General features: G+C 34.3%; 1 protein-coding gene across 1 annotated transcript in view; it reads left to right on the forward strand.

Moving 5' to 3' along the window:
• The window catches only part of FUT8 (fucosyltransferase 8 (alpha (1,6) fucosyltransferase)), a gene marked incomplete at its 5' end in the record, with an annotated part of 32,924 nt that extends 21,971 nt beyond the window's left edge, over positions 1–10,953 (forward strand). The window contains 2 exons of the mRNA XM_010291279.1: positions 6,962–7,112; positions 10,006–10,953. Of these exons, the coding sequence (XP_010289581.1) occupies positions 6,962–7,112; positions 10,006–10,323 (469 nt within the window). The remainder of the gene's footprint in view (positions 1–6,961; positions 7,113–10,005) is intronic.
• Positions 10,954–11,170: the final 217 nt, after the last annotated feature.

The following is an 11,170-nucleotide window of genomic DNA, read 5'->3' on the forward strand; positions in this document are numbered from 1 at the left end:
CCTGTTTTAGAAAATACAATTGTGTTCAAACCTGGAAAGGCACAGCATGCATTTATTCCTAACATGGCCTGTATTTTCCTGTAAAAACTCAATCTTAAGTTGAATGTTTTGCAAGGTGTCACTAAGATGGCAAAACCTTCTGTTTCGTAAAAGAAAGCAGATGCACATGGGAGGATAACATTAAAATAACAGATTTAACTGTATCTTTCTTGGGTTATGGTGTTCATGGTATATGAACAATTTCACAAATGTTTATTGCCATGACTATGGAAAGTTGGATAGTATTTCATATGCTTTGAATTTAAGCATATTCATTATGAAGTACAAGTTAGCATGTTTTCCTTTTGAGTACTATTTATTTATTTGTCTACTGAATAGCGCCTACTTCTGTTTCCAAAATTTTATCTCCCTTGAGCAGAAGAATACTTTTTTTTTCATTTAAGCAAGGAAATTAATACGTTTTAAAATCAAGGTAACTAAAAAATATCAAATTTTTGAACTATGTTATTCATGGTAGACATGCTTGGAAAAATATGTAAGATAACATACTAGATTACAAACCTCCTTTGGCATATACAAGGTAAGCAGAAAATGTTGTTTTGTAGTAGAGGAATTTTCTACAGCATTGCAAACCTGTGTATTTCAATTGTGCTATTTCTGTAATTTTTTTCATATCTATAAAGGGCTGCTATTTAAAATTATGGAGTTTTGGAAAAAAACTAAATGAACATACACAACTCCAGATTATGGCAATCTAATCCTTCCTTTTTTGTATATGTAGAGACAAGAACAGTAGCAGAAACAATTATGGTAACATAACATTTAAAGTGCAAATCTGAACAATGAGAAGACAGGTAATACAAAATTGAGGTTATAATATTTAATTCATTACATTGTTCTACATAACTTTAATTACTGTTTGTATCATAACATCATTCAATATTGCTGTACCAATCTTAGTTATGCATTTTTTTCTTTGTGTTCTATTTTCAATTCTTAGTGCTGTATGCTTTAGCTTTGTGAATAACAATGAGATGCACTACCTATGTAAACGTATGTCCTGGTTTCAGCCAGGATAGAGCTGTTTTTCTTCACAGAAGCTAGTGTGAGACTGTGTTTTGGATTTGGGATGAGAAACTGTTGATAATGTGCTGATGTTTTGGGTTGTTGCTGAGCAGTCAAGGACAGTCCAGCTTCTTGTGCTGGCCTGCCAGCGAGCAGGCTGGGGGTGCACGGGGAGCTGGGAGGGGACACAGCCGGGACAGCTGACCCAGACTGGCCAAAGAGATATTCCCTACCATACGACGTCATGCCCAGTACATAAACTGGAGTTGGCTTGGGGGTGGAAATCGCTGCTTGGGGACGGGCTGTCGATCACGGGGTGGTGAGCAATTGCTGTATTGGGCATCACTTGTTCTTGTACATTCCTTTGTTGGTATTATCATTGTTGTTCCCTTCTTTCTTTCTGTCCTATTAAACCGTGTTTTATCTCAACCCACGAGTTTTTTTTTCCCAATTCTCTCCCCCATCCCGCTGCGGGAGGGGGAGTGAGCGAGTGGCTGCGTGGTGCTTAGTTGCCAGCTGGGGCTAAACCACGACAACGTATCATCCCAAGTTTTCAATAGCAACAAAAACTAGTAGTAGAATTGTGACTTGCTCAGTAAAACAATACTGAGTTTTATTAAGCATTGCAGTTTCTGTGTTAGTTCAAGGTCCATTCCAAATCACACTTTTATTGAAATACAAGCTCATTAGTACAGCATCCATTTTATATGTTTTCTTAATAAAAGTCATAGAATCTGTAAGTAGTGAACGATTTTTGATGTGTTGCTGCTGAGTTTTCAGGTCATAGTTATACTGAAACATCATTTCCCAAGTAGCTTGCACCCTACTGTTTCTTGTAATGGAGTAGAAGACATTTGAAACTTCCTGTCATTTCATAGAAGGCAGGATGCAATTTGACGTTTCAGCATTTCGGGGCATCTGAAGGCAGGTTAAGATCAGGTTTTGGGAATAAAGAATCTTTTCTTCCTCTTCTTGTGAAGAAAACAAATCAGTTTACGCTTCTGACAAAAGAGTTCTAGTCACATTGAACTACTGAGCTTTGACAGAAACAGCTTGTCACATTGTACTGCAGTAGGTTATGTTGCATTCATAATTGGGTGCGGTAATATTAGTAAGTACTAGATATTATATCTCTCTTTACATGAGAATGATGGGCTGTCAAACAATGTTGGCATTTAAATAATGAAAATTTAGCCAACATTCACATGAATAGGCGTGTTGTTTCTATTAAGAGAAGTATTTCAAACTATTCATAATGATGAAAACAGAAGTGTTTTGACTTAAGTTTCAGAGATTTCCCTTGCAGTCAGATATCTCCTAACTGCAAGTACAGTAGTAAAGACAGTTGAGTTAGTACTGTAAGTTTGTAGAGTGATTTTGTTTGGTTTATTTCCCAAAAGAAAAAAAAAGTGAAATATCTTCAGAATTAGGATGATATAGAAAAACATGATTAGAAAAGAGCATGGTTGAGAGTTCAACAGCTGTAATGGTTATGGGATTATAGCACTTGACAAATTCTTGTAAGCAGTGGTTACGGTATTTGTATTATCTAAGTTGTATGTTAGGAATGGTGTAAGTTGCTTGTTCTTTGGCTGATTTAATAGTTTTCAAATACAAGCTTTTGAATTACTAGTGTATGTATATCTAGTCTATAACACTATTTACAGCATCTTCTCTCGTTAAGGTAGAGTATTCAAAATAATGCAGCTGAACATGCATATAAATTCTTAGGAACCGTATTTCATACATTTCTGTTTTATATATGATCTCCTTAGGTCTATGTCTCATGTACATGAGCACTAAAATTCAACAAGTTACATTCTTCTTTTCAGGATGTTTACCTGTAAAGTCATCTGTATTTTGCTTTTTCATTTTTTTGCAGTAATTTGCCTCTCTCGTGAGGTTTTTTTTTTCAACATTTATGAAAGCTTTTTTCCATCGTATTTCACTGTTTATTTATTTCCACTATAGCAAGTTAATGTCTTTTCTGCCCGTGTAGTATCTGTAGTTTAGCTGTTGCAACCCTCCCTGCCCCCAAGTCATAGTGTGCCTGGTATATGCACTGAATTCAGCAGTGCTTCAAAGTTCTTGAGTCTGATGAACAGCTCATACATTTTCCAATTCTTTTTAGAGCAAGACCTGAACAAACACGTTATTTCTTACTCCATCTGTTTACACACATGCTCACACTCTAAAACTTGCGTTGCCTTTTCTGGACACTTCCCCAGTCCTAACAAATTGAGAACAGGAGCCTGGGACTTGTCTTGGTTTGCACCTGCTGCATAGCGTAGTGATAAGCTATAGTTACACAACTAATTCATCAGCTTCTGAAACAAATTGGAACTTGAAATAGTCTCATAACTGTGCTTGGTTTGTATGCTTATCTGAGGCTGGTAGGTGCAGGAAGAAAAGATTTTAAACTATCTCTTCCCCACCTTCTTCTGATTTCTTCTTTTCCCTTTTTCCTAAAGGGGAAAAAAAAAAAATCCTTCCTGACCTGTATATAGGTTTCAAGAATCTGTTAGGTAGCTTTAGAAGAATTAGATATTATTTTTAGATATGTGGAGGAGATGTACTACATATGTGTAGTTCTATACAAAGAAAACAGTATTATGCCATTTTCCATTCTTTGGTTTTATCTTCACAGTCTGGTCCTTTCCTGTTATAGAGAAGAGAATGTCTGGGTAATTTCTTTGGAAAGCTAGAATGGATCCTACAAAGTACTGTATTTAGGTGATTCTGTCAGTAAGAATATGACATATTATTTATTATTCATTTACCATGCATCCAGGTATCCTGGTAATAGGATAGTGCCTGAGTTCTGCTTAAAAAGAAAAAAAAAAAAATCCCCAAAAGCTTACAATGTAAGGTTTGCATAAATCATAATATAAATACAGATGGAAAAGGGAACAGAAGGAAGCAAGAGCTAACTATAGAGCTTTAGAAGTTTCATTTTCTTTATTCTTTGTAGTCATTGTGGTAAGACTAGCTTTAAATAGAATGTAAAGGTGAGTGGGAAGGAGAGTTAAACCTTACCTGATGCAGGAAGTCAGTGGGACACATATGGCTAAGCTTGAGAGAAGTATAGGTTTGGTGGTTTGCTACGTTTTCCTTTATGCTCTGCTTTTAGCCTGTGCTGGAGACAGAAGTGGTGGACTAGAAGATTCTTTGGTCACATTGAGTATGGCTGCTGTTATACTCCCATTTTTGGGTGCTTAAAAGAAACCCCTTTCCCCAAGCATGAATACAGAATTGTGTGTGTATGTGTCAACGTAGAAATGCTTGTTTGAAAACGTAAACATGTGAGCAGATAATTGCTAAGCTTGGATCACTGGTTTGAAGAAATGGGTTCTGAAACTGTTGGTTAGGTGAATTTGGGTCAACTTTACAAAATGGAATTGAAGACCAGATTTAAAAGCATCTCAAAGACTGTTTCCAGATAAAAGGGAGGAAGGAGAATGTTTTAAATGTATGCATAAGAAGATGTGTAAATAATTCTGACTTTTTTTTTTTAAACCAGATCCAATGTGGCACTTTTTTTGGTGTGTTTCGTTTGTTAAGTTATTAGACTGATCTTTTGCTAGGAAGAAATCAGATTCTTCAAGAAATGTTCTTTTATTCTGTTGTTCTTTTTCCACTCAGCATGTGGATTCTGATTTTTGAAATCTGAAGGAAGTGATTAATTTTAGCAGTATTCCTGATGCCAAAAACTTGCAAAGGGGTGTGCAAATATCTTTACTATGTTCAGTGTCCCTAGAAATTATGTCTTCTGTTAAACATTCTTCATCTTGCTCCCCTGAGAGTTGTGTCACTGAAATTAGACTGATGCCCATCTCTGTTCCTCAGCTAGTTTTCACAGTTGAGTATGACAAATTTCCATTTGGTCTGTACTTTTTTCTTTAAAAAAAATTAATAATATGATTCATGCAATGGAAACAGAAATAGAATGTATCACAAATATTGTCTTGTCATCTGTAATATTTTGAGAGCTGGTTAACTATTGACAAAAAATGTTAGACGAGAAGATAAAGAATACTGTCATTGGGATCATGATGGAGTTCATTTTGAAAAAATTATTCTTGGATCCATATGGTAATTTCTCAGAAGAGATCTTATCAGTTATTCTGAATGAATAGTATTTCCATCTTCTCTTTCCTTTTTTTTTATTGATTGTTTTGTCTTGTTTTTAATGTAACATGAACCTCCCCTGACATTCATGATCAATGCACCCTTTGAAGTTGTCTCTGGGAAATTTGTCATACATACGTTATTTGTTTGCTAGAGCAGGTGTTTTTCTTGGGAACATAAAATTCTATTAAAATCACTATGAAGATAAATTAAAATTCTTTCTCAAATATGGAAGTTTTGCATACAGCTTTTTGATTCCCTCTTGAGGTAAATTTTGTGATTTGGTGGTCACGGCTAGTGAATGTTAGATGGAAAAAAGCCTACTATATTTGCCCATTTCACTTCTGAAAATGATTTTCCCATACTTTTAATGTTAAAATGGAATAAATCAAGCATATTCTTACAAGAGGTTGTCAAAATCATGTCTACCATGGGTCCAGAGTGTATGCACAATGCTGCATTGTTTTATAGAAATGTATGCTAACTTCAGTAACTTTCCAAGAACTCATGAGTATAAACCTTATTTTGAGCAATGTTCAGCACAGGACTGTCCGGCTTTGAAGCATCTAGTTACAGGTCTAGGTTATTGTTGCTCTAGCATTATGGCCTGCTCTATATTCTGTTTTTCTTTATTAAACAGTATGAGAATGTTTAATTGTTACAAATGTAATATTAGCTGCATTACTGTCTTATGTAATATATTGCTTTATGATTGCTATGAAGTTGTAAATTTGAAATACAGCTTTTATTTAAATTATTTTGTAATTGGCTCTGTACTTGAAATTTTGTAATTGGCAGGTCAGTTGCATGAGTTGCACTTCATGATTGAAATATAATTATTATGTAACAGCAATGTAACTATCATCTTTGTTACATCTACCTGGAATTTTTCATATAAAACTTATTAGCTGACTGAAAATTTAATTAATTTGTGCTACTTTTCACAGTTTATTTCATATTTCAGTTCCCCGATAAAGGTCTCCAAATGTTTCAAGAAAGACCATTCTTTTTCAACGTTTTTAAAAAGGATTCTTTTTCTTTCAAACTTGTTATATTTTAAGAACTTCTAATTTAAAAAAATAATATAAACTAAGGTTTTATATTTCAAATAAAGGTATTTTCACTAAAGTATTACTATTTTGTTTATGATATATCAAGAAAGGTGTATTGACATGAAATTTTACATTTCTTTTATTTCCTTTTGACCAGTAAATTGCAAATTTTGTTTTCCACATGGCCTTAATAACTGTGGAGGACTTTTTTCGATTAGTTTAGATTCATTTATTTAATATGTCCCTTTTACAGGTGCCTGGTTTTTTTGCAGTGTCATAATCAGTATCTCATAGAGAGTATGGCAATAGACAAAATGTAGTCTAGTAAAGACACAATCCCATATTCTGTTTAGTAGTAGAGAAACCAAAGTGATCTAAGTATATTTTATCTAAAATCAGTAGTGTTAGCAGTATATGGCATATACTTCCTGATATTTTCTCACTTCTTTTACAGTGTCAGTTCTCAGACAGACTTACAGTGTCTTTTTATTTCATTTTCTTTTTTTCTGGATAAAGAGAGGGCATACTTGGAGGCAGCAGTAACATTCTAGAGTGTTCAGCAAGTTCTAATTCATTCCCTGTAAAGCAGAGACTCACTTAAAACAAATTAACAACCTTATCTTACAGCAAAGATGATGCTTCTTAAAAAAAAAAAAAAAAAAAAAAAGAGAGAGAGAATACGACTTTGCTGTTAACATTGTATTGTATTTTCACAGGTATCCAAATTATGAATTTATCAGTGATAACTCCATATCCTGGTCAGCAGGACTTCATAACCGATACACTGAAAACTCCCTAAGAGGTGTTATTCTGGATATTCACTTTTTGTCTCAGGCAGACTTCCTGGTCTGTACGTTTTCGTCCCAGGTAAACTCTCATACAAACACAATATGAAGTATATGTACCAGTCTTAAATCTTAGTTTTCTTCATGCTCATGTTATCTTATTCTCCATGCTCTCTCATGAAAATTTCAGGGAAGAATTGAAGGCTCAGTATGCTATGTGAACATTTAGAGGACTGTAAGCACTGGTTGATTACTTCTCTTCAATTGAAGTTACTGGCTTAATTAAGACATTTTAAATAAGCAAGAAATAATATTAAACACGTTTAAGAGTTCCTTGATTGCATAAAGTTAATGTATCCATGCAGCTTAGTTAAGGCATTTAAAATAAGTTAAAATAATTTTATAAATGTTTAACACTTCTTAATTTTGCATAAAGTTAATATATAACTTGTGTCCATCCATTTCTACACATCATTGCACTCTACTACAGTTCAGACATGTTTGCTGTTGCCTTAGTTGATTGTGGGAATGGAAAAGAATGAAGAAAGCAGACATTTAATTTCTGTTCAGTCTGTTACATTTCTAGCAATCCAGTGACAATGCAATGAATGTGAATTCTGACCACTGTAATAAGTAGATTTCTTCTTGCAGATAATTGTATGTTATGAGCTTCCTTTCTTGAGTGGTCTGATGAAGCAAGTGGGAGGCATTAGGAAACTGAATCATATAATTGTCATTGTTGGCATTTTCTTCTTTATTACATCATATTGTATGTTAAATTTATAAATCATTAAAAGCTGTTTTTAAAAAGCTGTTTTAAGATTAAAAAGATCAGAAAGCAGTATTCTGTGACTGATACGCTGATACACCTAATTCAAGTATGGCAAAATATGATTGATATCAAACAAAGTGAATGTTTTTTACCTTCTGTTGTCATATATGCTCTTAGGTGATGCTGCTGGTTAGGAAAGCATTCAACTATAGATGGTGATAGATTATGATAACACATGATTGTGCTGTTACATGGAAGTGGACCCTATATTAATTCTTATTTATGCTACCAAATCTGTATGAATACTGATACAAGCTGTAGAATATATATTTCATTAAAATACTGTTGTTGAAGAAATTAGGCCCATCAAGTGATGTGGAGTCAAGGGAAACAAGCTACCTTGGTGCTGTATTTCAGCAACATCACATTGAGAAGTATAGAAAAGCCACAGGATAGTTACACATATCATAACACAGTAGCAGAATTAAGATTGCATATTAAAACAAAGAGCACTTTTTGTCTCTTCAGTCTTCATTTAGATGAAATTGTAGCTCCCTCCACCTGATATTTTTCTTCATATTCTCATTTCCTTCCAGGACTTACTAATTTTTGTATTTTGCATTGTACATGTAAGTATACAGACTGCCAAAAAGTGAATCTATGAATACAAAATGGGAGGCTGGCTTTAACTCTAATTCTGCACATGGATTCTTTGCCCACTGCCCTCAACAGCTCACAGTTTAGTTACCCAGGTTTGGCACTACAAAGGAAGCAATTGCTGAGAGGAGACGTATGTTTTATGTCGGATATGCAGGACACTTACACTCACTAAAAAGCATTACCACTGAGAAGATTTAAAAACTTTTACAGAGTGTATGTATCCTCCTCCTGGGGTGGACGCACATGCAGAGAACAAAGCATCAAAAACAGTCACAGAAACTATAAAATAAATAACCTCTTACCAATGTATGGGTGATCAAATTTGTTTCTATATTATGGGGTATAACAAGTACTTTGAAATAATTAACTTCAGCCTGATCTTCTGAAAGCTTCTTCTCAAAAGTTATTTCAAAGATCAGATGGAGAGGGATAAAAGGAAATCCATTACATTTTTAAAGCAAATGCCTCACAAAGAAACGAGGAAAGTACAAATATGTCTAGTTTGACTGATCAAAGTTCTAGTCACCATATCTTCAGAGGGAGAAAAGTAAAATCAAGCTTTACTGTATTTACATAGAATGAAAATAATGAAAAAGCTCAAATGCTTCTTCATATTGAAGGAGTCTGCTGTATTGTTAGTTTATCAAGCTTACATAGAATCAGAGAAAGATACTGTAATGTAGGTTAGAAGTCAGAAAGGTCACAGTGGCCAAATCAGACACCTGACAGAGAAGAGCTTTCTAGCCAATTGTTGAAAAGAGCTTTTTTTAATATAGTGGCAGCCTTTTGTGTTTCTGGCAACTCTGACAGATACAACACGATTCTGATGTGGGAACCGGTTTTCAGTCTGAAGAAAATTCCCTTCATAAAATGTGATACAATGACACTTCAAAATGCGTCTTTCTCATCACCAACATCAATATTTTCTCACTGGAATTCAATTTCATTTAGTTGTCTTCCAGTTGCCAACAGTCATAATCACTGTTCTGATATTAACAGCATTTTAAAGCCTTGGAATTCTGGAACTGCTTGATTGTGAAAATTGGAGCTTCCTTTAGAAATGTAAATGTAAAGCCTCATTATTACAGAATAAATTTTGAAAATGTAAGTTCTAAAGGTTCAAAGGAGAGTAAAATACGGTTTTTATTAGTAGTGGGAAAGGAAAAAGAATTTGCTTTTACGATTGATTGGCTACATATCATTCATTTTAAAAAGCAGGATGGCTAGTGTTCATATAGATGTTTTCAGTTTTTACTGAAAAGTAGACTGTTCTAATTATTTATCTATTTATTTATTTGCCAAAATCACAGAGTACTAATTAAAATGCTGCAAAACTGTATGCTTCTTGTTAGTAAACATGTAGGTTTTTTGGGTTTGGTTGTTGGATTTTTTTGGTTTTTTGGGTTTTTTTTTTTTGACCTGGACATTCCAAAACTTGATCCTCTTGTGAAATTGAATTGTTAACACATTGGTTGCTGACTTCCATGGTATATTGCACACATACGCAATATTTATGACTTCTATTCTGTTTTTTATTTCTAAGGTTTGTCGAGTTGCCTATGAAATTATGCAGACATTGCATCCAGATGCTTCAGCATATTTCCATTCTTTGGATGATATCTACTACTTTGGGGGACAGAATGCCCACAACCAAATTGCTATTTATGCTCATCATCCACGAACTGCTGATGAAATTCCTATGGAACCTGGAGATATAATTGGAGTAGCTGGAAACCACTGGGATGGTTATTCAAAAGGCATCAATAGGAAATTAGGAAGAACAGGCCTGTATCCGTCCTATAAAGTTAAAGAGAAAATTGAGACAGTCAAGTATCCTACATACCCAGAGGCTGACAAGTAGATTAAAAGGAAGACATTCGTCAGTAATTCTCAATTTTGGTTGGTTTGAACCAGTCAACACACTAACTAATGGTTTATATGGGATTTGAATTTGCATTTTAACATGCAGTTAAAGCCTTTAGCAATGAAACTGGATAAGAAGCTGAGAACAAATGGATGGGCTATTATCTGAACTTACTCTTAAACATTTTTTGTTATATGCACTCTCACACATGCACACACAAAACCACGTACAGCAGGAAAACTGTTGTTTTATACTTCTTTTCTCTTTTCAGGATTTGTCCCAGTCATTAGTCTTATGTGAGCTTTGAGCTCTTTTCTCTGCCATTAATTGACAATAATGTTCAGACTTATAACACTGCCACATTGTGTAATTTGAGTGACATGAACATATTTTGTATGTGCAACATTTAAAACATGGTGCCTATATTTGAAAAAATTGTGACCTTTTTAGAAGAGCCATGCCTATTTCACAATGGGCAAGAGTCAATCTTCAACTGGTGTTCCCGTGACCACTGAACTTGCTTCAAACAACAGATTCAGATTTCAGACTAGATTTCTTTACAAGTTTATTTTTAGCATTCCATTGATTACTTCTCATCATTAATAAAATAAAGGATACATCCAACAATAAAATAGTCACTGTCTGTTAGGAACTTTTGTAAAACAATGCCATGAACAGGTTATTCAGTACTGATAATGTTTCTGGACATTGCCTTTGATTGGGGGGTGGGGGGGAAACAATGAAACACAAATCACAAAACCTACAAAGGAAGAAGTAGCTGGAGTTTTATTGGATTTTTAAACACTCATTATGTAGTACAACAACTGCTTAGTGGCACGGTATT

This window comes from Phaethon lepturus, unplaced genomic scaffold, assembly GCF_000687285.1.
Source record: "Phaethon lepturus isolate BGI_N335 unplaced genomic scaffold, ASM68728v1 scaffold13707, whole genome shotgun sequence".
NCBI classification, from domain to species: Eukaryota; Metazoa; Chordata; class Aves; order Phaethontiformes; family Phaethontidae; genus Phaethon; species Phaethon lepturus.